This window comes from Equus quagga, chromosome 9, assembly GCF_021613505.1.
Source record: "Equus quagga isolate Etosha38 chromosome 9, UCLA_HA_Equagga_1.0, whole genome shotgun sequence".
NCBI lineage: Eukaryota > Metazoa > Chordata > Mammalia > Perissodactyla > Equidae > Equus > Equus quagga.
This window is the reverse complement of record NC_060275.1, coordinates 28,787,788-28,815,253: the sequence shown is the minus strand read 5'-3', so window position 1 is coordinate 28,815,253 and position 27,466 is coordinate 28,787,788. Positions and strand designations below refer to the sequence as shown.

General features: G+C 38.6%; 1 protein-coding gene across 2 annotated transcripts in view; it reads left to right on the top strand.

Annotated features, from left to right (window-relative positions):
- The window catches only part of ARK2N (arkadia (RNF111) N-terminal like PKA signaling regulator 2N), a 76,322-nt gene extending 52,313 nt beyond the window's left edge, over positions 1-24,009 (top strand). Inside the window, exons 3-5 of one of the 2 annotated variants that reach the window (XM_046671777.1) lie at positions 1,067-1,249; positions 12,460-12,586; positions 20,030-24,009. In XM_046671777.1, coding sequence (XP_046527733.1) covers positions 1,067-1,249; positions 12,460-12,586; positions 20,030-20,219 — 500 coding nt within the window. In that variant the 3' untranslated portion in view covers positions 20,220-24,009. The remainder of the gene's footprint in view (positions 1-1,066; positions 1,250-12,459; positions 12,587-20,029) is intronic. The other variant, XM_046671778.1, reaches the window with a different exon arrangement.
- The last annotated feature ends 3,457 nt before the right edge of the window (positions 24,010-27,466 follow it).

Sequence of the window (27,466 nt, the reverse complement as noted above, 5' to 3'; positions counted from 1 at the left end):
TGATCTGCCTGCACTTCATAAATAGCTGTTGGGGGGAGAAACAGCATTCCTTTATTTCTGCTTTATTCTGAAATGGAGGTAGTAAGGGATGTATTTCATACTTGAATGAAAACTTGATTTTTGCTTTTTGCTGTTACATTAGAAAAAGGGTAGCATTAGCGTTTTAAAGCATGGATCTATTCTACAAGCATGAGTATTGAGTTATTTTAGCATGAATCACTGCAGTGTAATTACTTTGGAACTCAGCTGCCTTTTTCAGCTAGTTAGGGTGATTCGGAGGTGGAAAGGATCTCTTATTTTTCCAGTAAGAACTCTTAATATCTTCCACTAAAATAACCCATAAGATTGCATATCATTTCCTTGGAGTGTCAGCTGGTTGTCTTTCTCATGGAAAAGAAAATATAAATATTCCTCATAAGGGACCCCTCTAAGACATCCAAAGCAAAATCCTGAAGATGGATTTTGCGAATATTTTCTTTTTGTGGAATGTCGTAAAATGCATAACATCCCTAATTTTATAAAAGGGCTTTACTGGAAGTAGATCAGTCAGTCAAGTAGAGCTCTTAGTGTTAATCTTTTTTCTTTAGAAAGATGAAAATATGTATTTGATTTTCTTCTCTGAATCTACTAGGGACTTTTAGTATTAGCTACTAAGAGAAAGAGCTAGATTCATTCTCTTAAAAAGTCTAAATTGAATTTTAATAGTTTGCATCAGTTTTTTCCTTTAAACAGTCTGTTTTACTTGCTCTGTGGAGTCTTCCCCCTTAATCTTTTGCTCTTTAAAGAAGTATGACAGGGATTCAGTGTAACATTGTTCAGTATAGTCCTGTCTTCTGTTCTTCATAATAACACTCCTTTTCCTCCTTCCCAAATGTGTCCTTCATCTTTGTAAACTCGGGTTATCTTTTCCACTTTCACGTCATATGCAAAATAGATGTATAAAGTGCAGCTTTTCTGATGAGAGAATAATAAGATAAAGGCCACTGGCATTTTTAGGGCTCTTAGTTTCGGAAGTATTTTTCACCCCACAAGTTAGATACAAGTATACATTTTTTTTCCTCCCTAGATGGACCTCCAGTTGTAGCTCATTATGATATGTCTGACACCAGCTCTGACCCAGAAGTGGTAAATGTGGACAATTTATTGGCGGCTGCAGTAGTTCAAGAGCACAGTAATTCTGTAGGAGGCCAGGACACAGGAGCTACCTGGAGGACCAGCGGGCTTCTAGAGGAGCTGAATGCGGAGGCAGGTTGGTCTCCCTCCCCTCCCCCTTCTCTAATGGTGTAATGTGCATGTGTCCTGGCATCTGTTTTCCTTGTAGTGGACCCTGCTGAGGAGAGCAGGCCAACCAGAGACATCTGGCATTAGATGATTGTGACTATCCAGGGTGCCAGTTATAACTGAAAAGGAGATTTGGGTAGCACGTCATGCATCTTTCCTCATCAGAAGGAGGCAAAATGAGAATACATAAGACATTAATTGTAGGCATAGGTAGATTTCAGTAGACATATTTCTTGAGTTAAAAATGCCTAATGTGAAAAATACCTAGATGACTTACCTCCCTCCCTCCCCCATCCCTTCCCCATTTCTCCGTGATTTCCCTCACTTAACTCTGCACGGTGACCTGACAGCTCGGGGAAGGAACTGTTTAAACCTGCCCTGTGGGGCTGTTCCTGTGCACTGCTGTGCTGCTGCTTCTGCCACTCAGTGCGGTGTCCCTGTTAATTCCCCTACGGTAGTTCTCATATTTGTCTTTTCTAACCCTTTTCTTTCAGTTTCTGCCTCTGTTATCTCAGGAAAATCTATCTCCCTGTTTTGCATTATTTATCTTGGTTCTGTGGTGATTCTTAAGAGTGATATTTATTCATCAAAAAACCCATTCCTATCACCTTTGAAAACCTTGCACAGTGCCTCCAACACTCCTTCAATATGTTCTTCAAAAGTCTTTCTTTCAATATTCTTTCTAATTTAAACCTTTTTTATAAAAGTACTAGTGCTTAAGTTTGAGAAAAGAGGGGGAGAGGATTGAGAGACAGACTGCTTATGTCATGTGTATTTTCTTTAGTGTTATGGAAGGACTGTAGGTGTCTAGTTAAATTATAAATTACACCGGCTTTTGTGAGCTCATCTAGTAACTTAATTACTACCTAAAATACTGTGTTTATGGGAAATGAGTTTTGTATTATAAAAATAACAATGGGTTATAGTTTAGAACTTTTTATATTCAGATTGTTAGGAAACAAAAAAGACAGAACCCCACAGATTGTTGTCCTTAATGTTTCCTTTCATAATCTTTGATTGGAACTAATAAAAATTTCATTTGTTGAGCTTCTGATTAATTTATTGTGGCTAATTTTGGAACAGGACCTGGGTTTAGTTTTAACTATGTTTTGACTGCTAACTGCCTATTTGACCTTGGACAAAGCATTTCTCCCCTGGACTTCAATTTTTATATGCATAAATACTTGCTTTGGCCAATAATGATCTTTTAAGGCTTTATTAATATGTATAAGCACTTTGAAAAGAATTAAGTAGTAATACTTTATATCAAAGGAGAGCAGTTTGACCACATTTTGTGGAATCTGTTTTTTTAAGTTATATAATTTGTTCTGTGTACTGGATAGTTTATCTTCATTTTTCATCCGTTGAAAATTAAGCGGTCCATTCTACTTCAGTTTTATTTCCCTGTTTCCTTATGCTTCCCATTAGATATAGACCACCTTATAGTAAATTCTTGGGAAAAACATGAACAATTACTCTCTTTTTTTGCTTTTCATATAGAGGTTGGTTTTTTGTTTTTGTTTTTGTTTTTGCTGAGGAAGATTCGTCCTGAGGTGACATCTGCGCCAGTCTTCCTCTGCTTTTTGTATGTGGGATGCCTCCACGGCGTGGCTGACAAGTGGAGTAGGTCTGCACCCGGGATCTGAACCCACAAACCCACGCCACTGAAGCAGATTGCGTGGAACTTTAACCACTCGGCCACAGGGCCAGCCCCAAGAATTTTAATGTTAGCTTGAACCATATGGAATTGTTAATACTTGACTTTTTGACCTACAACAAACCCAGCAGTTTCATCTTATTTAACTTAATAGTGCAAGGTTTGGGGTCTTAAAATATCATTAAAGTCACCAGTGTTGGCTATGGCATCACATTTTCAGGTTCAAGTAATTGTTACCTTGATTATCTAAATCATCACTAGCCTTTGTGTACTTACCTCTAAGCTCTAAGCTAGTCTAAGAAATAGAACATAGCAAAAATATGTGAGGAGGGAAATACCATGGCTTCGACTGTCTGTTCTCCTTCCTTTTCCCCTATTCACTCCAAAGCTGTCCTGAATTTGGTATTCCTGTGTATTTCTTTATATTTTTACTGCATTTGTTATGTATCTGTAAACAAGCATGTTTTAATACTAATTGGTATTACATTGAAGGTAATCATTTGCAACTTGCTTTTTTTAGTTCAATGTTTTGTGAGGTTCTTGTTGATAAGTGCGGCTCTAGTTCATTCAGTTTTCGCTGCTATTTAGTATTCTACTGGATGAATATATCACAGTTGACTTACCCATTCTCTTATTGGACGTTCAGTGTATAGTGTACTATTCCAAATTATGCTGCCATTAACATTTCTTGTACGTGTCTCTTGGTACCTGTGTGTGGTAATTTCTCTAGGATGTAAGGGAGCATATGTGTGTACTGGGCCATAAATTATGTGTAAATTTTTGTATATCATGGGATGTGGTCATCATTCTTCAACAGATCCTCATGACATTTTCTTGTGAAGCCATTTATTGGCTCATTCAGAGTCTTTTTTTTTTTTCTAGATCTGACTGTGCAGGTATGTGAGTAATAAATAAAACAATAACACACTCTAGTCTTGATGTAACTGTCATAGTGGATACCCACCTTGCAAATTTGAATCCACTTACAGTGTCACTTTATATCAAAGGAGAGCAATTGGACCACATTTTGTGGAATCTGTTTTTGTAAGTTATATAATTTGTTCTGTATACTGGATAGTTTATCTTCATTTTTCATCCATGAAAATTAAGTGGTCCATTCTACTTCAGTTTTGTTTCCCTGTTTCCTTATGCTTCTCATTAAATATAGACCACTTTATAGTAAATTCTTGGGAAAAACATGAGCAATTACTTTTTTGTTTTTGCTTTTCATATAGAGGGTTTTTTGTTTTTGTTTTTGTTTTTTTTTTTTTGGTGAGGAAGATTCACCCTGAGCTGACATCTGTGCCAGTCTTCCTCTGCTTTTTGTATGTGGGATGTGTCACTACAGAATGTCAATAGAACTTATGCTCGATTGCCAGTTTATAGTTTTGAGACTTGGACTATTAGTATTAATTAGATGGTCGTTCTTGTGGTTTGAGTTTAAGATAAATGTTCTCATGGTTAATCTGAGCCCTCCTTCTGTCCCTCCCAATAAAATAAAAACCCAGTCGTTAAACAGACTATTCAGGGGTTAATCAACAGCAACTTCTCAGACCAGGTCTGCAGCCCCACTCCATTTGGGATCACATAAGTAATCACTGGAGATAGAATAGCTTGTCTCTTTTTCCAAGCAATTAGATGATATTCTTGTATGCAAAACAGTTTTTATGGTTTAGTTTTAGTTTTGACCAAGGCAAAAGAGTTGAAATTAGGAAAGCCACTGGTGTGAACAAAAGACCTAAACTTTCCTTTTCAACTCTTGCCACATGTTTACTTTTCTCACTTGATGCTAGAATTGAACAGTGTAGTGGATGGCAGCTGCTGCCAACAAACAGCCTGGTTTTGAACCAGCAGCTACTTAGAAATGCTGTGACCTCAGGTAAATTATGTAATGCCTCAGTTTTCCCTAGCTACAAAACTAAAAAACTGGGATAAAACTAGTATCCACCCCAAAAGTCTACTGTTAGCATTAAGTGAAATAACATATATAGTGTGCATAGTACAGGATACAGCACACAGTAGGCCCTCAGGCGTGCTAACCAGCATTGTGTTAAATATTTATGCTGAAGTAGACTTGAGTAAGAAAGTGATTAATGGACCCAATCAGTGGATATCTGATTTACTGTCCTGCCCTGGAATTAATTGTTCTTGCTACAGTATTTCCTAAACTTTGCCTGAGCATGGAAATTACCTGGGGTGTTTATAAATATTCAGACGCCTAGATTTCTCCCTGAGTGTTCTTGTAAGTAGATCTGAAATGGGCTTTGGGAATGTGTTTGTAATAATCACCCCCAGATAACTCTTGCGTCGGACATGTTTAGGAAACTACCAGGATTTCTGAAAAAGGCTTAATTTTTTTATTGCTGGTAATAGCTCACTATAAGCATAGATGTAAATGAAGCTAAGAGAAACAGAATTCTGAAGTACTCTTGGTGTGAAAGGCTTATAATTATGGTAAACTAAATTTATTTAGAGCTTTTTTCCCCCTGGGAAATTAAAAATTCTAAACAAATGATCTCATTTTTCCATCAGCCTTCTCGTCAAGAAGGTAGGCTATGAGTATTTCCCTCATCCTTAAAATAGGGATTGTAATCTTGATTTGTCCATAACACAGGCTTAGTTGTGGTACAGAGAAGTAAATCTTGGGTTTCCTGTTCTTAGTGTAGAGCTTTGTATTTTTTATAATCAGGTGAGAATGGCCATGTATTCTTAGCACTTCAGTCTTGTGAAGGAGATCAAATTTGGTCAGGTTCCTCTTGTTTACATGCTTCATATGGACTGTAAGATTTTAGTTTCTGACCTCCTCTTCCCCTGCTTTTAAAAGTTGTTTTTAACATTCTTGTTGAAAAAACTAAACACAAGGTAATAATTTGCTTATTTTAAAGCTAAATGAGCAGTGACTTAAGATATTAACCTTCATTATACCTAACATGCCACTGTCATCCAGTATGTAATAATTTCCTTTAATGTGTTGCAAAAAGCTCAAGACTAATTCTTACCCAGTAGATTTATGATTTAAAAAGTAGCTAAATTATTTCTTTTGAAGACAAAAAGAAAATGTTTGCCATAATAATTTAGGTACTACTTTTTCTATGCTGCTTCTTTCTGACTTATTTATTTGTTGAAAGGTCCGTAGTGGGAGGACAAAAATTTAGAATTTTCCCAGAGTGAAAGAAGTTATCTTTCGAAAGAGCTACATAGGCAAATACCTACACAGAGACAGCCAGCTGCCACAATAGCTAAATATAAGTCCTCCACTTTATTTTCAGTTTAATATATGGTAATTGTGGTATTTACACTTTTTCTGCAGGGCTTATTCTTATCCTAGACCAGGAATAGATTACTACCACTGACAGTATTTGAAGAACCTCATAGCATCTTTGACTCACTTTTATGTGTGCTTTAGGCACTGCACTGCTATTAGATTCCTGTGAGGTCATGGGTGGGGTGGAACTAGGGGATGGCCCAAAGGCCAGAGAACATCAGGCTCTGCACAGGAGCTCCCAAAGGAATGTCTGACCTGCTGAAGAGGGTTACGTCGAGAGAAAAGGACTAATTGTGCTGGTTCTGAAATAGACAGAAGAGAGGAGGCATTCTGGGCTATTGGATAATGGTCTTAGTGTCTCTTCTAGAGCATGGCATCCTGCAGACTTAGTGTGTATCCCAGGTGACTTGTTATGTGGGTGGCACATTTTATCTAATGGCTCTGACGTGAAATGTGGCAAAACTCTCACACTATTATTCTAGAGTTATGAGCATTCACCAGGGAACTTGTATTTAGGCCCCCATCACTTACTTCATATCCCTTATTTTATCTTCTACTCATTTTTAAACTAATAATAAAGATATTGACTGTAAGAGCAGACCCTGATTTTTCAGTGATCAATTTTAAAGCATCGTACAGGTCTTGTAACAATACTGAACGCCAGCAGGATTGGATTATAATTTTTATGGCCAAAATTGCACTGCCAGAATGGTTTAGATTGATGTAATAACGTGAAAGCAGTATATAAATTATTAGTTTCTGGATCCATAATGGATGAATAAAGTTAGAAGAATCTTAAATATTGGTGATAGTTACCTTATTTTTCTTAAGATATTATAAAATTAGGAGCAAAAGCAGCATAGTAATTTTTTATTTCTTCCTCTTCCTTTAAAAAGAAAGTGTTGATATTTCCAAATCTGAAATGAGGCTGTGTAGGTGGTAGGATCAGGATGATGGACCTAATCAGTGAAAATTGGTTGTTCAGAAATATTGATGACTGAGACATTTCACAGAACATTCCTCAAGTTAGAATTATAAATTAGAACTATGGAGATACAACTGGGCACAGAGATACTAAGAATTAACTAATTAAGTCGTGTTCTGGTGTTTCCTTAATTACTGTTTTTTAAAAGCATTGAGTAATCAAGGAGAAAGAGTTTGGTTATAGCAACTATGACTCCTACGATCTGCCTTTTTTTTTTTTTTTTTTGCTTTAATTCAATTAGCTTGTCTTTTAGGATGGTAAGGGCTGAGCCCCTTGCTGTGAGTCTACCACAGGGGGCTTTAAGTGGCTCTGTGGCTCAGCTCCTTGCTTCTTAGTGAGTAGGCATGGAAAGTTTTGGGGTGGTTGTTCATATGAATGAGTATACATATAGTACTGGATAATAATAATAGGATTTTAAGTGGAGACAGAGAAACTAAGCCAGGTGCCAATCATGTTTCATGAATGGGTGAAACTGTCCTGGACTCAATCTATGGCAGTGAAAGGGAAGCATCCTGGAAGATAAGAGCTGTTGGTGTCCGTACATAAGGATGCAGGACCCAAAACTGAGGAGGACTGCAGGGGGGCAGCATTTTCAGAATAGTCAGGTTTCCACAAGGAGCTGAAGAGAAAGTTCAGTGCCGTTTTCCATAGAGCTGGCATTCCAGAGGGCAGTGGTAAAGTTGTAGGAAGATGAGTAGTGGGTAGCTGGAGCAAAGGGCAGCAACAACAGAGTGAGGGATAAGATGGGAGAAAAATGGATGGTCCCAGAAGCTTTATTTTGTAGGTGGCTGAGAGGGTGGCAGTACAGTGTTTTACTTCTCATAACCATTGGTTTTCTTCCTAATGCTTTCTCCTTTTCCACTGGGGGCTTTTCTGTATTCTCATACTGTTACTTCACTACACTACTCTTCTACCTCATTGAACCCATCCAGTAGTCCTTTGTCAGTCCCCTCCTAGCTTCTCTTCTTTCCCTATCTAGCATATACACCCAACTCTCCTTTGCCAATATGCTCAGCTCGTTGTATAGATGGCTTTCCTGTTGTACGCAGCTGGCAAAGTCTGACCCCTGGACGCACACTTGGAGCCTTTGTCCACACTGCTAAGCCTAGCTGGAGAAAATCACGTAGTTGCAGAGTTAAGGGTCATGTTAACTTTCTAATCTGCAACCTCATCCTGGCTGTCAGTGCTGCCCAGCACACCCCGCTTTCCTTAGGCAGCATTCTTCATAGTGGCTACTCGCTTTTCTAAACCCCTACCCTGCCTCCCTGCCCACACCTGTGCTCTGCAGATGGCCTGGCTGCATTCTTCACAGATCAAAATTACCTCAGCTTTCTGCCACGAAACCTGTTTGTTCTCTGCCTTTTTTATAAATAGGGCCAGATCTCTCCCATCTTTAAAAACTATACATACATACACATCACGCTCCCTCAAACCCATCTTCCTCTCGGTACCATCCTATTGCCTTTTCCTCCATAACCAAACTTCTTCAAATGTGTCTGCTCTTCCTTTCCTTCTGTTCTTCTTCAGCTTGCTTTGCTACATTGGCTTCTGCCTCATCACTCCTCTGAGGCTCCCCTTGCCAAGGTCATGTATGGTCATCTTATCACAGATTCTGGTAGACTCTACTTACTTCCTCCTCCTATCGGACCTTTCTGTTGAACATTATTAAGCACTTCTTCCTAGAAATGCTCTTTCCATGGTGTCTTGGCTTCATATCTCTCTCTTGCTTACTTTCACAAGCTCCCTTTCCTCTGCCCATCCCTTAATTATTATATATATATATATATTTTTTTTTAAGGTTCTATTTTTCCATTTTCTCCCCAAAGCCCCTCGGTGCATAGTTGTATATTTTTAGTTGTGGGTCCTTCTAGTTGTGGCATGTGGGGTGCCGCCTCAGCATGGCCTGATGAGCGGTGCCATGTCCACGCCCAGGATTCGAACTGGCGAAGCCCTGGGCCACCGAAGCAGAGCGTGCAAACTTAACCACTCGGCCACAGGGCTGGCCCCTCCCTTAATTATTGATGTTCGTCAGGATTCTGTTCCAGGCCTCCTTCACTCCTCTAGATGACCTTTATCTTCCCACCTGTTGCTGAGGATTTTTCACATTTTTATTTCCTCTCTAGACCTCTGACCTGAGCTCTAGAACAAACAGTACCTCCAGCTGCCTATTGGACATCTCAGAGGCACGTCATCATCATGACCTAAGCAACCTCAGCTGTTCATTGGTGCACTGAATGACACTGTGACTCTATCCAGTTCTTAAATCAGAAACTTAGGCATCATTTTTTGCTTCTTGTATTCTTTTATTTGCCTGATTCCCAACATTACTAACCCTCCGTATGTACATGAACACAAAGTATTCTCCCTTTTGTTTGTTTCCTAGTACAGCTGTAATCATTTCTTACCCAGGAAACTATCAGTCTAACTGATTTCCTTGCCTCTGGTATTCCCTGCTTGCTGTTAGTTCTGTTTCTACACTCCAAAAGGAAATTTTTTAAAATGAAAAATCAGATCATGTCACTCTTCTGCTTAAATCCTTCAGTGGCTTCCTACTTCTTAAGGTCAAGGTCAGACTCTTTACCACATCTGACCTCTGTTGACTTTGCCAGCCTGGTTTCTCATTATTCTTTTTACTGCCATTACCCCAAATCTCACCCAACTTGTATACCCTAAAGGGCAACACAATGTTCCTTATGCTGCTTCTCCTCACCTGTGGCTACTCTTCCCTGAGAGGTCAGCGTCCTTGATTATCCTCAAGTCTGGGAAATGTTCCTTTTCTGTGTGCTTCCAGGGCACTCTTTACCTCCCTGTCAGAGCAGTTTCAAACTGTAATGCAATGGACTGCTTTTTATTATCCCTGAATATATTGAAGCTCATTTAAGGTAGAGACTATACCTGCCTTATTTGTTCCCCATAGTATTCCTAGCATCTAGCACAGTAAGTAGTATGTCATAAACAAGTATTTATTATAGGAACAAATGGATGAAGTAAACTGTGATAGTTGCTCAAAGCAAAGCTGCTCAAAATAGTGACTATGGACAAGTTGAAGGTTTGAAAAAAGAAAAGACTCAATTTGTGTTCCTTCCTGTGGTACAGTAGGAACAGTGTGCTTGACAAAAGTTGAAGTAGAAATTGGATAAAAGACTTAGCCATAGGCACGGTATATTGGGGCCAGAGTAAGAATCTAGGTTTACCAAATCCAGACTTAACCAAACTCCATTTAAGTGACCACCCTAGTTTTAACAAAACAGTTTTGTCTGGTGAACGCCACCTTTTGTATGCTTTTAGGGTTTGAAGATAGGTGCGTACTGCCAATGCCATATAGAATCTTATCTAGATTATTCTTTAATACAAAAGGTTAACAAACTCGTGCAGACTGTAATACAATCTCAATCACCAGTTTTATATAAAAGTCTTTTTAATCTTCTGTTTTCTCATATGTGCATCATTTTCAATAGAAGAAAAAAAGTAAAAGTAATCACACTCGTATTCAAACTTGATTACTTTTCACAGCTTTTACCCATTACTACATATTTTTATAGTGTTATATGTGACACTGTACGTGACACATACACTTTTACCAAGTTTCTGCATAGCTCTTGTAGTGACTATCTTTGGACATCATAACATTTTGCTTATTTAAAACTTTCTCCCTTAGACTAGATTCTCAGAGATGGGATGACAGGGTCAGAGAGTATAAAAGTTGTAAGGTTTTTGCTTTGGGACTGTCTGTAATTTTCTAAAAGGATTACACTAAAAGTTGACAGGAGTATGAAAATACCAGGTTTCCCAGTGACCTTGAAGCATTGGAATGAGTGAAGTGAGGGGGTGAGGGAGAGGAAAGCGAGAGTTGTATGTGTAAAATCTTACTGACATTGGTTTCGTTTATATGAGGTGTCACAAAGGATTTTTTTTAATATGGAGGAATAATTTTATATCAGATGACTGTATGTAAATAAAAATATCCTTTAAAGAGTAAATGAAAATTTGTACCTGTTGCAACTCTGTTTATTCTATGTTAACTTCTAGATATTCTAAAATATATTCTTTTAAGTCAGAGCATTCAAGAGCTGGGTACATAGGCCGAATTATTTTAACTCTTGCTAAGATTGTTAATAGAGCTGTGTATTTTGATGCTGTGCCATTAGCCTTTATTCAAAGAGGCTTCTGTGAAGCTCATGTTTTCTGTGATGTTGGAGAATGTGTTTTATTGCACCATGTAATAGATGCTTTATGAAGACCCTCGTGAAAAAGTCCTTACATGCCCCAGTGCCCCAAACTGTTGTGCTTTCCCCAGAGCATGTGATTTGTTTCTGTCTAATGAGGACTGTTCGCAACATACAGGTTATGTTTCAGTTGCTCAGAGCAAAAATTGTGATCTGCCTCTAGTCTTCCCTTTTAGATCAGATTTTGTCAAATTTTCATTCCTTTAGGGAAAATTGTTAAAATTATTTAAAATTGAGAGGAAGTTGTTAAATCTTTCATAAAGCATCCCAGTATAAATTTGATATTAATGATTACTTCTATTGCTTATTCCATATATGCCTTTGAGCTTTTCTGGTTTAGAATTTTGTTCTATTAAAATAATAAGCAGTAGAGAACCTCATTGCCCTCTAGGTGGTGACAAACCTGTTATGCAGGTCATTTAATAGCAGACTGGAGTTGAATGCAAAAAGCATTATGAAATAAAATAGTATTATCACAGTTTGTGTATATACCTATATGTACATATACATGTTTATTAAAGTACTCAAAGTTTTTTTTCTCTTAAGGAATGGGAGTTAGAGAGTGAGAGATTTCGAGTTCTTACTTTTATCTACTTCCATGTTTGAACATTCTTTTAGCCATGAGTGTGTATTCTGTTTAATTTTTTTTTAACTTTTGTGTGTGTGTGTGTGAGGAAGATTGTCACTGAGCTAACATCTGTGCCAATCTTCCTCTATTTTATGTGGGATGCCGCCACAGTGTGGCTTGACAAGCCATGCTAGGTCTGTGCCTTTGATCTGAACCTGTGAACCCTGGGCTGCTGAAGCGGAGCACACCAACTTAACCACTACACCACTATGCTGCCCCAAAACCTTTTTTCTTTCCTTTTTTTTTTTTTTTTTTAACAGAACACTGCCCCAGCTCATTTGACTTGGTAGCAGTTTCACCATGGCAAGCTCTCATAAGGCCATTCTGTTTCTATGATTAAACAATGAGTCAATGAGTTGTTTCTGCTGCTTGTGAGAAGTCAAAATGTAGTGTTTATTTTTTCCCCTTCTCTCTCAGGTCATTTGGATCCAGGATTCCTAGCAAGTGACAAAACCTCTGCTGGCAATGCACCACTCAATGAAGAAATTAACATTGCCTCTTCAGATAGTGAAGTGGAGATCGTGGGAGTTCAGGAACATGCAAGGTAAGGTATTAATTGGAGTATTCTTATATTTTAAATTCTGAATTTTATTTTAACCAGAAAACAAGTGAGAAGAAAAGGCTAGGCCTCACGGCATGGCTGGTATGAATGGTGGGAACTTTCTCTCAGCTTCTTGTGGTTTAAGAAACACTTTTTGATTAGACATGGTGTGAGTTTCAGAATGTTTTGCATGTTGTCTCATATCAAAAACCTCTGAACCATACGTATATGTGAATTAGAACTGATGTTTTTCTCTTATTTTTAGCAAATGTCTAGATGGCTTGACAGATTTTTCTCTTATGGCATATCTATCACCATTCTTTTCCCCCTTTCATTCATATTTTCTTGCCTTTCACTTTATCTTGAAATATATTGGGAGCAAACAATTGGGAAATATGCATATGACATCATACCTCTTTTGCTTGTTTCCTAGAGTGCCTCTCCTTGTCTTTCATGAAAACTTGCATGTTACTTTGATCTGTTCCTAACAGAGTGTATTTCTAGTGATGTTCATGTGACTCAGGGCATCTTGTTTCTTGGGATTAAAAAAAAGCCACAAGACATCAAATTAGTGTGTAATATTAAAAAATAATTTTATGAAGTTTGTCATTCTTTAAGGTAGGGGCCAGTGAACTATAACCCATGGGCCAAATCTGGCCTGCTGCCTTTTTTTGTATGGACCTTGATCTGAGAATGGTTTTTACATTTCTAAATGGTTGGGGGGAATAGTAAAAAGAAGAGTGATGTTTTGTGATGTGAAAATTATATGAAATTAAAGTAAAATTTATCCATAAATAAAGTTATTGAACAGAGCCATGTGTGTTCATTTACTTAATGTCTGTGGCGGTTTTTGCACTCCATTGGCAGAATTGAGGAGTTTGAGCAGACAGCTTATAGTCCTCAAAGCCTAAGATATTTACTGTCTACCCTTTGCTGAATATTTTTACTGTCTACCCTTTGCAGAAAATATTTACTGACTTTTGCTTTAAGATGTGTTCCTAAGAATTGGTTGCAGCCTTCTCAGGAACACATACACACACACACACACCCGCCCCCAAAAATTCACACTTTGGGGAAGTCTGTATTTTCTATAGCAAACAACTTTTTTCCTATGCCACAAGAGTTAAGTCGTTATTTCTCCAATAGCTATATATATAGGTATGTAAACCAGTATCTACATTACCTTGCTCTTAGAGCTGATTTTACTGTTTACTGTTTGGTTAGCAAGGTAATAAAACACTCACCAGCATTTCCTCTGTTGCTTATATAAAAGAAGTAGAGGGGGGGGAAAATACACAGGCACATAAATTGAAGAATACCATTTTCTAATGAGGACTACTTTCTGAGAGCAATTTTCAGTTAGACAATTGGGACTTTAATGATGTAGAGTTAGATTATAATTTAACATGCTGTCTCCCCAAAAGTGGCCAGTTCCCTTTATCAGAACTAGTATTGGGCTGGCACTTCATCCTCTATCCTATATTTATGCCATAAGTATCCTTGCATAGCTGCTTCCTTTTATTCTTTTCTTTTTCGATGGTCATTTCACCTGTTCTGGTGAGAAAGAATTTTCATTCGTCAGTCTTTCATCTCATTCTTTTTTCTCTTTTTTCTGCCTTAATCCAAAACTTTTGCCTGTTAAATTCTCTTCCATTTTTCCATCTATTCCCTTGAAGCTGACTTATCCATCTGATAAGGAAGATAGAACTCCTGATTTCTTCCTTTACTTCAGCATGTATTTATCATTAATTTATTTCACCTTTGTTCTTTATAACATAGACGGCATTATTATCCTTTTAAGCTTCATGTCAGGATATTTCTAGAATATTATAGTATTTTTATTTCAGACTATCTACTATAAAACTTACCCTGCCTGTAGACAGATCGATGTAAATAAATTATCTTGAATTGTGCCAAGAGCACATTATGCATTCATCAGCTTTCTCTGGAGTTACATTTCAAATTTTAATTCAGTGTTGCTCATGTGTTCCTACTTAAGTCGGAAAGGGTAGGTAATAACCTGTGTTGTTTATGTAATCTCTTACTCTGTGCTGAGACATCACTAGGTCCAGTTCTCTGTTAGCTCCCACCAGCTCTTCCTTCTTTACTGTTTCCTTGTGCTTCGAAATATATAGAGTGAGCCACCCTTCTTTTTCAGCGCCTTTGTTCAATTTTTCTTCCATCATGAAATCTTTAGCTTCTTTTTCTCCCCATATTTTTGGTATCTGGAGTTAAAATTATCATTATATGTCTATTAAAGCTTGGAAATTTAAATTCTAAGTTCCTCCTCACCTCCAACATACACAAGACATACACACAAGTTATCTCTAGTTTACCCTTCTCTGAATTTGTTGGGTCTTTTATCCAGATTGTTATTTTACTCTATAAGCATGTTTGTTCTACTCTTGAACTGAGTCAAGTGACTTTGGCTGCATTTTATATAATATGCTGTAATATTACTTTCAAGGACTTTTTCTTCCATGCTTTAAAGTATAAAGATGTGTATTATTCTGATCCTTTGGTTTGAACCCTGGGGAAATCATATCTTGGAGCTGACAGATCCATTCTGAAATCTCAGTGGTGGTTAATACTATCCATGCAATGGAATGTAGAGTTGGCAGATTCTGTTGGAGTACTGTGAATTGACTCCTGTATCATTTTGAGGGGATCTTTTATTTTGGTCATTGGTTCTAGGACTGATTAGAGTCTCACTGACTTTTCTCTGTCTTTCTGAAAATTTTTTCTGCAGTTTCTTTGGAAGAAGCCTGATAATCTTTTAGACATTGAGATTAAAAAGCTGAGAATCAGGTCGGGGAGAGGCTTGCTTGTTGGTTGCTTCAGAATTGCCCCTTGGCTACCTGTATCTCATCTGGAATTTATTTCTTTTACAGGTCTAGGGTTGCAGTTATGAAGTATTGATGGGCTTCTGGCAGGGTTATCGCTTGGAAAAAAGGTTTTAGGTTTTGAGCCACATCTTTTCTAATTTGATTTGCATGCATAGATGTTTTGTTTGGGTTTAATTATCCTGTCCTTACTTTTTCTTTCAATATTCTGCCTTGTTGTGGGCTTTCTGAGAGTTTTTAAAAACTCAGAGTTGGTCCTTGAGTTGTTCTCCTTGGCATTGTGGTTGCTCTGATTTGCACTGGGTACCATTATTCTGTATTTGGAAGCATTTTGTTTGACCGTTGCACTCAGTAATTCTAGTTGTGATGTGCCTTTTTTTTTTTTTTTTATAGTTTTTCTTTTCTTGCATGTTAATTTCTTTCCCTACTCTTACTTTAGATTTTGATGCTTTCACTTAGCATTTGTATTTCCTCTAGTCATAGACTAGAAAGCATGCTTTCTAAACTAATGGTTGAATGCATCTTTTATGGCTGCCTTGTATTGCTGTGATGAACTCTTGTTACCTAAACATTACCATTTTCAAGTGTTAATTTTGGGGCAGTCTTGTTTCACAAGATGTTCTTTGCCAATGAGAGAGAGATTTTTCCAGCATCTCTGGTTCTTCTCTGCCCACTTAATTTTGCCAGAAGTTTTAATTTATGACCTTCATGCCAGTGTTTTTCTTCGTCCTTGGTCCTTTTTCCTTCTCTTCTATCAGCCTCTTTGGTAATTGCTGTAGGAACGGGAATCCATATAGTGCAGATCTTTCTGTCATGGAACTATGTTGAAACAGCTCCTTCAGTACTTGTTATCTGAAGCTTTTGTGACTAATCAGACCCTTACCTCATTTCACTGTAGTCTTTGATCCTGTGGTCATTGGTGTTAATGTTGGTTCATCTCTCAGCGGAAGGATTGATGCAGGAAGTCTTTTGCATTTAAGACTGATTGCTTCCTAGAACCAATTACTAACGTTAACTCTAAAAAAGCCAGGGAGGCTGAGAAGCATTTCCCTAAAGCGGCAAGGATTCATTTGATCCTTAGGAAAAATAAGTAGGAATATTATCTAAGAGATCACCTTCAGGCTTTGTAAATGAGAGCAAAAATAATTAATTTTTAATGTTTTCTTAGAATAGTTAAGTGTATCAAAAGCTGACTATCAGAGCCTGCCCTCTTTCTGTGCTTTTTCTTCTTTTCCACTGTGAAGTCTCTCCTTTTTTGGTTTTAGTGTATGAAGAGCAGGAATTATTCCATCAAAACTTATTGTTTATAAAGTGCTTTTTTGGGAAGCGTGGCGCAAGCATTTTCTTGGTTATAAGACTCAAAATATGACTCTCGGTTGTGTTTTGTACCTATTACCAGTCATATACAGATTAAATGCTTTGTGAGAACAAAGCTGGTATCTGCACTGCAGTTGGATTGGGCCAATTAAAATATAGCTGAATATCCTCTCACCCCGTATCTTTCATAATCTACAAAAAGGATATGTGATAATATATGAAAATCTGTCCTTTATGTTAGTTGCCTTACAAAATTTTGAGCCTCTCACATCCTTCTTTATGGAACATCTTCATAAGCTTATAACAGTTGTTGTGGTTCCATTTTCTCCTGAAATTTTTTTCTGTCTGATAAGTTATTTTGTAAGGTACACTGTCTTACAAAATAGTTGAAGTGTTTCTCCAGCACTCTTTTGTTTGCTAGCTTGACCTTTTTTTAGTTTTTAAAGAAAAAATTTTCTTAAAAGCCATTTTCAATGCTCCTCCATCTCCTAGCTACCATTTATTTAAGACCGTTGAAGTCACTAACTCAAAAAATTGTTTGAATGTTTATTGGCTTATACCACACACAGAAAAGTCATGTGTGCACTTTAACTTTTGCAAAGAGGGGCCAGGCAGTGCCCTTCACAATCAAACATAGTATAGTACTTTAGGTCTAGTCTGAGGAAGGTATATTTATTTAGTGGAAAATAAACTCCGCAGTGGACACCTGATTTTGTTCTGGTTCTGTGCTTAATTTGCTTACGACCCAGGGTGATTGTCTTTTGGTCTTGGTTTTCTCTTCTGTAAAATGAGCAGTTTGGATCAGATGCCTTTTAAAGATTTTATTTATTTCCTTTTTCTCCCCACAGCCCCCCGGTACATAGTTGTACATTCTTAGTTGTGGGTCCTTCTAGTTGTGGCATGTGGGACGCCGCCTCAGCATGGCTTGATGAGCAGTGCCATGTCCGCACCCAGGATTTGAACCGGCAAAACCCTGGGCCGCCAAAGTGGAGCACGCAAACTTAACCACTCGGCCACAGAGCCGGCCCCATGGATCAGATCCCTTTTAAAACCACTACCTGATGTTACATTGTATGATCACTTAGGGAGCAGCACAGATTAACAGTTGGGACTACATACCTCTTTAATGCAGAAATATTTCTAGGAATTCTGCCAGAGATTGCATTGACTCTCTTTGTAGCCATTTATTCCCTGAATTCCTACTAAGTTTCTAGTCATCTTTACTCCATTAGTACATGTACAGATGAGCTTTTCAACTGTTGAAGAACTTTATATTTTTAAATTGTTAGTCTTGGCCTATCTTTGTGCTCTGCCGACTCTTGCTGTTTGCCTTACCTAATTTAGTATACAGATTTGTAAAGTGACAGCATGATGTTGTGAAAAGCATTAGATCCAAAATCAGACCTGGCTTTGAAGATCCTTAGCCTACCACTTTCAAGCAGTGTGACCCTGGGCAAATCATGTAACCTCTTTAAACTTCAGTTTCCCTGTCTGTAGAGTATGGATAATAACTTCCACATCTACTTCAGAGGTCTGTTGGGATTGTCAAATGAGGTGAAACTACTTAATTAACTTAGTATTCTATTACCATCAGTCATCAAAACCATTTCTATAAATGCTGAATGGATTCCTTTGGCTGACATTCTTCCACGACTACATGAACACTTAATCAGAGTGTACTTAATGGGTTGGACAGATTTGGATTAGACTTTGGACTCTTATGTCCCGTATGTTAATGCTCTTCACTAGCTAATCTTTGAAAATGTGGTAGCCTCTGGGTTAGGAGCTACTTAGCCCATTTCTGAACAGATGATGGGCCTCTGGGACTGTAAAAAATCTACATTCTCCCCCTGCTGTGGCCTCAAGGGATCTGCTTTTCAGCACCTCTCTTGGTAAGGGAGTCATTTTCAGGCTAGCCTTTGTAGGAGCAGGGCCCTTTCCAGTAGCTTAAGGATCTTTGGGGCAGTTTTGCCACTGAGCCTTGACCATTGTTACCCTAATGTTCTTTTGAACGTGGTGGTGTGGGTAGCATTGAATCTCAAAGCTGGCATTCTCAAGTGACCTAGCATCACTCATTGTACACAGGTTGTCAGGACAGCTGCTCAAGATCTGTTATAGTAGTTTATGTGACTAGAGTCATGCCACTTGTCTCTTCTCACATATGCCACATAGGGACTGGTCAGTAATTTAGATAGGAGGATATAAGTAACAATGATAGCTTGAGCTGCCCACCTTCTCATTTGAAACAGAACTTACTCAGTGGTTCATCCTGGAGGCTCACAGTTCTGTCATTTGACTGGAATGTGAAACTCAACATGTCACTGTTTCTGAAACAATTTTCTTCCAGTGAACTCCTGGTGAGATTTGTCTGTCAGCAAGGCAGTACTTTCTGTCTCTTTCTAGAACACATTTAGAGAATTTAACTGAGTACTTCAGTAGTGTTACTATCACTGAATCTAAAGCATAAGCAGCCAAGTGTTTTTGTTGTGACCTTCATGATGAGGGAAATTGATCCATTATGAGTGACCTAGTACCCGCAGACTTTTAGAAATTTAATCTGTAAAGGCATATTACTATTACTGTCTTTGAAGGTATTATTACCAAATATGGCACCGAACTTATTTTAAGAACAAATTTCTCCTATATTTCCTTACTCTTTCATTTGTTCAGACTAAGATTGTTTGGGCATCTTAATTTTGCTCTGGATTTATTTGCTGACTGTCCTGAAGATTCCAGAGGTTTAAATGAATTCAGAGAAAAATCCATTGTCCCTTGTCAGCAACAAATCTAGACATAACTCGGGGGTTTTTTTGTGTGTGAGGAAGATTGGCCCTGAACTAACATCTGTTGCCAGTCTTCCTTTTTTTGCTTGAGGAAGATTGTCACTGAGTTAACATCTGTGCTGATCTTCCTCTGTTTGATGTGGGATGCCACCACAGCGTGGCTTGACGAGCAGTGCTAGCCCAGGACCCAAACCTTTGAACCTTGGGCCGCTGAAGTGGAGCGCATGAACTTAACCACTATGCCACTGGGCTGGCCCGTAACTCAGGAGTTTCTGACAAGACCCTTGGCCTTCTGTTAGGCTAAACAGAGAGGGTGAAGGGAAACAGACAGAAAGACATGGAGAGAGGAAGGAAAAAGGGAAGGATACTGGCTGTGGGTTTCATGAACTTGCATAGTAGGCTTATCTTACTGAAAGTGTTGCTCAGTGCTGCTGAAGCTGTATTGCTTTCTGTTTTTCCTATCGTGGGATTAACCATGCTTTTGTTCCTCATCTCAATCGCAGATGTGTTCATCCTCGAGGAGGTGTGATTCAGAGTGTTTCTTCGTGGAAGCATGGCTCGGGCACGCAGTATGTTAGCAGCCGGCAAACACAGTCATGGACTGCTGTGACTCCCCAGCAGACTTGGGCTTCACCTGCAGAAGTTGTTGACCTTACCTTGGATGAGGATAGCAGACGTAAATACCTACTGTAATACAATGTCACTGTGTTTCCTCTGCACTGTTCCCTTCCACTTCCTCATCCTCCTCTTTGTGACATGGAAGTTCATTGTCATAGCTTCAGCCTCAGAAGCTGTTTGTGGCATTTGTATAATCAAAACTCATGGAAAATTGCTCCCCTCCCTTTTTTTTTTTTGGTAATTAAAAGAAGTCACGTAGGAAAATAACTTATCACAGAGAAAAGAATTTCTTCTTTCCCTCAGTAGGAATATGAGAATGATGAATTTTATTAGACAACTTCATTTTACTTGGTGACTTTTAATCTTAGGAAACTCTGCCTTCCTTTTAGAATAATATTTCAATTACCAGGTGAAATGGATTTCAGTTTTTGAATCTTGTATTTATTTTTCTGTGGAATAAAATTAATGTCTAGACTTGACCACTGTCAGCCCACCCATTGGCACTCCCACCTTAGGGCATTTGCACACATATTAGTTAGGTCCTTGTGGGCACCTAGTAGGGCATGTGCATTTGAAAACCTGTCCTTGAAAATAGAAGACAAAAGTATTTTCTTCCAGCTTAAGTCTTCTGCCTTCTTTCCTGACTTTGCTCCTGGCTGACTTCCCACAACACAAGTAATTGACATGCCCCTTTGTGTTTATAAATACTGCTGAGGTGACTTAGCTGGTCTCCTTGTTGCAATAATTCATAACTCTTTGGCACATGTCTCCTTTTGGGGCAGAGGCATTTCAGATGGATACCCACCACGAGGTTTTCTGGGCATCTGAAGAGAGTATTGAGAGATCAGTAGGAAAATCTCTCTCCCTCAACTTTTTTTCCTGGTTTATTCAAATAACGGGAGAACATAGAAACCTATTACTTAGGAAGAATATAAAAAGTTGTGTGGTTTCTAAGGCTGTGGGCACTTGCAAATCTAAGAGGACAGTGCCGCCTTTCATAGCTAGTGTTCCCATAAAGGGTCTTCAAAAAGTTTTTAACACTTGAGCTGAAGGTGACCTGATGCTATATTTGGGTATTTGTCTCCTCTACCTTCTAAAAGTGGAAAAATCAAAATACACCATAAGAAACCATATGCAAAGCACATTGTTGGCACTGTAGGTTTTATAGTATCTAAAAGGAATAGCAAAGGGTAGTAGGAGCTTTAGGGAATTCAGGAAATGCCAGTGTTGGAGTTTTGTGGCATTAGTTTCTACCTTTTTTCCTATAACATGTTATAGTTACTAGTGAATTATTTTACAAGCAATACCTAAAGTCAGAACACTATATACTGTGCACAGGAAGGAGTGAAGTAACATTGGCTTAGAAGACCTCACCTTTTGTTTGTCCACAGTCTTTATTTGCTGTTTTTCTTTCCATTTTTACCACATAATGTTGCTATAGCCCTTTGCCTCCCTCCCCAAATGCCTTGGTGGCTCTTTCTTATCATAAGAACTACCACTTTCAGTCTTCATTCAGCGGACACATTTACCAAGTGCCTGTTCTGCATAAGGCACTGTGCGGGGTGGGTGCTGTGGGGCCGCTGAGATGAATGAGACGCCCCTTCGTGCGCATGCATCAGTCTGCCTGGCTCCACCTGCCTGGCCTTTTCTTCTCTTTTTTGTAAAGACTTGTTTATCTCTTTACCCTGCTTCCTGCTGCTCTAGTTCTTCTTTTTACCTCTTCCATAGGCGTGTATTTAAGCATGTGTTCTTTGATCTTCTCTGATAGCATCTCATTGGATCTGGCCTCTGTTCTTCATCAACTTTTTATTTTTCTGTCAATCTACTTTTAATAGATCAGGCTTTTAAAAGATCATGAACTTCCAGTTTTAGACCTCATATATCAAGTCTCACATTGCCACAATTCTAGACAAAACCAAAGACCCAGAGGGCAGAGCGAAGTAGGACCTTCTGCAGATTCACTACTGGTGTAACTTGGACCTTCACATTTTACTCTAGAATTAACTTATTGAATTTTACTGTTACATATTGTTTTTGACTTGAATTAAAATGCTAGACAAAGCAGAAATGTACCATTTCTGGTCTGTGTTTTCTAGGAAAATCATTGGGAAAAGAACAGAGTGGATCATATGACTTGAAGTTTTTACAGCTTATTTATTCCCCAGTATCAGGGCAGAGCCCCATTATAAAGTTTTTGTATTACCTATTCTTATGTTAACAGTATGTTTTGTCCAGTTCTATACAGCACATGATTTCCCATGACATATTTTCTTTAGCCCCTAAAAATCATCCTCTAAAGAGAATTCTTTTGGTGTGCTGTCTGCACTGTGGATTGGGATCAGAGTGAACTTGTAACCAAGCTCTTTTCTGGCCTTTTGCTTTTACATCAGGTTGAACTTTGCCCTCGTCTGTCCCTATCCCAGCACCCTGACTACCTGACTTCATGCACCAGAACAGAGATTTAGAAATTAAGATGAAAAAAGGGGAGGGGAAGGGATGGTAGAGACCATCAGCTTTTTCTCCTGTGAGGTTGGGACTTTTCCACCTACTAACTCTGGAGAGATTATGTTTCAACTCTTCTTTCACTGCCAGAACCCATAGAATGGGGATGTTGTTTCTGGTAAGGTATTAATGATAAAATTCTGTGGTAAACAACTCCTGTGACATTTGAATTTTTTTTTAAAGAGATCTTTTTTCACCAAAGTTTTGCATTTGGTAGCATAAATACTTCTTTATGCTTCACAGGACATCGTCTGTTCAAAGTAATATCTCTGCTGAAGAGGTACACTTGATCACAGATCGGTTTATGGCACTAATTTGGTTGTCCCCCCGATTCCCCAATTTGAAACCACAGAGCTGTAACCTAGCTGTTGAATCATCATCACTGCCCTGTAACATGTAATTGCTGCTCACCAGTAGTTGTCTTTTCATTTTGATGGAAGGGGCCAGACTGAATGAACTCCATTATTCTTTACGATTGAGCATCCCATAAACTCTGCTTTTATTATTATCAATTGTGAATATGAACCGTCTGATTTGCTAATTTAGTCAATTGTTCGTTGTTACTTTTAGCAGATTAGCACCATAGGTAACTTAAAAATGAGTGTGTTGCCTGCTTTTTTATACTGTGTCACAAGGTTTTTCAAAAAGCTGGGGACACAATTTTGACTTTCAGTTTAAACTTTTTTTAAAGGTAAAGAGCCCCTAATCCCTATTTTCCAGTATGTGTATGATGTGACTTCCATGTATATATAAAAATAATTGCGCCCTAACCAGACTTCCTCAGATTGTGCACTGTTTGTTTAAAATAATCACGTATTTTAGTCTGATGCTGTTGTATTTTTTCATTTTATTTAAAACACTACGTACTTCTTATTCTTTTAACGAATTTTAAAGGGTAGTGATCTTAAAAAAAAATCACTGGATAACTAGGAAATATTTTTGTTGTTGTTTTGTTTTGTTTTTTAAAGAGTACAAAGGTCATTGAAGCCTTTTGCTCCTCTTACCATGAAAATGAAATGTTAGCCATTGTATGGCTAGGAACCAATGCACTTGGTGGTTAACAGATCTGCTGTTGCTGGAGTGTGAGCGTGGACTTGATGCAGTGACGACAAATCATTGCTTAGAATTAATGTTTTAAAATGTGCAACTCTAGTTTTTAAAACGAAATTTGGTTCTTTACATTCATTATTTAGTTTTTGTTTCCATTTAGTATTTAATGGTCTTTGGAGAAAAAAATAATAAAACAGAGTGTTATATATATATTTTTTGGTGCAAGATAAGATTTTCTGTTTTTTGAAATAAGTCTGTAGCATAAAGGTTAAACTATTTTAAGACAAAATAAAATAGAGTGTATTTAAACAACGATAATTTCTGAGGATTTTTTTTTCTATCTGCTTCAGTTAATTAGATGTGCCTGGAGCAGCTCCCAAGTTAGCTTTTGGATGTGAAAGTGAATTATATTTTGTTATCAGATCTTATTGTTATAAGATGTCTGATTTTTCCAAGCAATAGCTGTATCCTACTCCCAAAATGTTTTGCAAGTGGTCTTTGGATGTTAGCTTTCCTGTAGCCCCCACTTCCTTTGCCAGCTAGGACCAGTGGATTTCAAAGAGGGCTGAAGGCTGCCTTGTGCTAGGAACCTTTGCTCCTGAGAACAAAATTCAGCTGACATTATTTCCCAGAGCCCAGTGCACCAGGGTAGAACGCGGTAACTGCATGCACTTTGCATGCGGTTGAACTTGGGAGCAAATATAGGATGTTTCAAAAATAGCTTAAAGAACTTTTCCCCTCATTTGGTTCTGTTTTCCTATTTTTTATTTGGTTGTCAAAATGATAGGAACTACCATATTAACATTGTCTCATGACTTTTGTAACTATCTTCACGTAAAGGAGAATGAGGAACCAGGGAGAGTGAGGCCTATATTTATTAAAACACTAATTCCTGGATCTCTTAGTGTTCCTCAAGAATTTTTTTAGTTCCACTTGCACTGGAAAGAGATCTGTTAATAATTAGGAAATGTTCTCAGGTTTTTGCAATAGTTCTTCTATACTATATTTTACTGAGACCTAGACATATTAGCATATTAGTGCTTGTGAGAAACTTCTTTTCTTGGGCTCTAGAAGAAAATTGTTTACCTAGGGCCTTGCTTTTGAATCCTTTTGTCCTTGGATGCTGCTTCTGAAGACAAGGTGTGAGTAAGTGAAAAAATCTGTATGTAGTGCTTACTCTCATTCTGGCGTCCTCTTCCTGCTCTTTGCCGGCTTTTGGCTTTGCCATCCCTTTTTTGTATGAAAGTAGATGACAGCTATTTATAATTTTAGTCCAAACAGAGGAAAATTATAGATAAATCTTTACTGAATGTGTAAATATCTCTTTAGATCCAATTTTGCAACCAAAGTGAATTTCTCCTAGGTCTTGTTTTAACCATATTACTGATCTCTGAAGGAGTGATTCTCCTGGGTCCTTGGTAGGTATGATTTCCTTTCCTTCCTTAACTCCATGTGTTAGAACACTGACTCACAGAATTAGGGAAGTTCCTGAGCTAAGGTGAAACTTTGGCTGAGAGAGTCTGCCTAGAGCAAAAGAAGTCAATAGTAGTGGCCAGCCCCACAGCCAAGTGGTTAAGTTGGTGTTTTTTGCTTCAGCGGCCCGGGGTTCGCCAGTTCCGATCCTGCGTGCGTACCTACACACCACTCATCAAGCCATGCTGTGGCAGCATCCCACATAGAGAACTAGAATGACCTACAACTAGGATATACAACTGTGTACTGGGGCTTTAAGGAGAAAAAAAAAAAACGAGGAAGATTGGCAATAGATGTTAGCTCAGGGCCAATCTCCCTCACCAAAAAGCCTACTTAAAAAAAAAAAAAGTCAATAGCAAATACTGGAAGCAGCAGTGAGCTCAGAAAAAGATGCAAGTGCTGATCATGAACATCATAGAGATGCGGGAAGAGCACCCACTAGCCCACCAGCATTGTGACACTTGGCTCAATTCAGCTGCCTTTGTACTGCTCTGCAGGTGGCATGTCTTCTAGCTGGAGATGGCTTTAGGCAGTTTCCCTTTGTATGATAAGGTTCAGGGATAATTTTTTCCTGCCAAGTCTTCGCACCCCATTTGGTGGGGTTGATGTGAGTAAAGGATGACAGTGAGTGCTGGCAGTGAGGTCAAAACCTCAGAAAGGAGGTGTGGAAGCAGCAGCTGGTATGATCCTGGCCTGCTGGTTGGGAACACCCCTTGGTTATAAGTTATATCGATCTACCTTCTTATTCTTTGGTAAAGAAAGCTATTTGGTACCAGCTTTTTCCCTTGTGCTTTGATAATTGATACCTCAGAGGAGTCATTTCTGTTTCCTTTCTGTGATTGCTTCATCCTAAGAATGGGATGGAAGAGCTGTGGACTACAGAGCCCTCACTCTTGTGATTGACTCTAACACAAGCAAGTCTGACATTAGGGTGGATCTGCATCTGCAGCCTGAAGGGGATCAGACCAAAAGGTGCGGTGACTGACCTGAACCAGAGAACAAGAGACCCCAGAAAGGCCATCTGACCACTAAGGGATTTGGTTTCTATGCCTGAACATGAAGAGTTTCTTAGATTTCTTTTCTGAGACTGAAAGGTAGGGCTGTGTTATTTTAGGGGATAATTTATTGTTCTGCAGTGCCATCAGGCCTTTCAGGCAGGAATTCAGGAGAGCTGCTTACTCTGAAAAGCTGTTCAAAGGTCTACAGTTCTCTCGTCTCACTTAAGCTTTTGGAAGGCGTTGGATGACTAACACCCACAGAACCTCGGATTTCTACAAACTCTTTATCTTCTAAGTTTTAAAAGAATTTTTATTTCCAAATTCCCACGTGAGGGGAAGAAGTGGTACAGATTGCTATCCTAATTTTACAGATTGGAAGACTGAGAACAGAAGAATAACAACTTATCCAGATTTACATAGCTAGACTTTTCAAGAGCAGATTTTTTCTGTGGCCCAAGTTAGGACTTTTTAGCTTTACGAAAAACAAAACCTCTTTTCTCCACCTGGTTTTTCTTTATTCTTTTTGCTGCTGATTCTACTTTGCTCTGGCCTGAGAAGAATTGGAAGTCTTCCTGAGAAGGTAATGTTTGACTGCTTCCCTTTTCTCTTGGGCAGGTTGGTCACACATCAGAGCCACACACTGGAGTATGTGTCCTAACTCAGGCTCTGAAATGGCCATGGAAACTTTTCCTGTGTAGATAGATTCCCTGTCTCATAGTTTATGGAACAGGAAAATACAGATGGCCAATAAACATAGGAAGGATGCTCAGGCTCACTACTAATTATGGGAATTTATACTTAGATTACAGGATGCCATTTCACATAGGCAGAATCAGATAGGATTATATTTAAATCCAATGAGGAGGCACAACACTGGCAACTTGCTTGTCTTCTTGTGCAAGCATAATTTGCTATAACTCTTTTGGAAAACAGTGGCATTGTCTAGCAAAGCTGAATATGTGTGTACCTCAAGCTGTGGACTGAATGTGTCCCCCCCAAAATTCATATGCTGAAACCCTACTCCCCAATGTGATAGTATTTGGAGATGGGGCCTTGGGAGGTAATTAAGTTTAGATGAGATCATAAGAGGGGAGCCCCCATAATGGGATTAGTGCTCTTAGAGGAGAAGACCTGAGCCTTACATGTGAGGACACAGTAAGAAGGCAGCTGTCTGTAAGCCAGGAAAAGGGATCTCGCCCAAATCCGACCGTGCTGGCACCCTGATCTTGAACTTCCAGCCTCCAGAACTGTGAGAAAAAAATGTCTGTTGTTTAAGCCACCTACTCTATAGTATTTTGT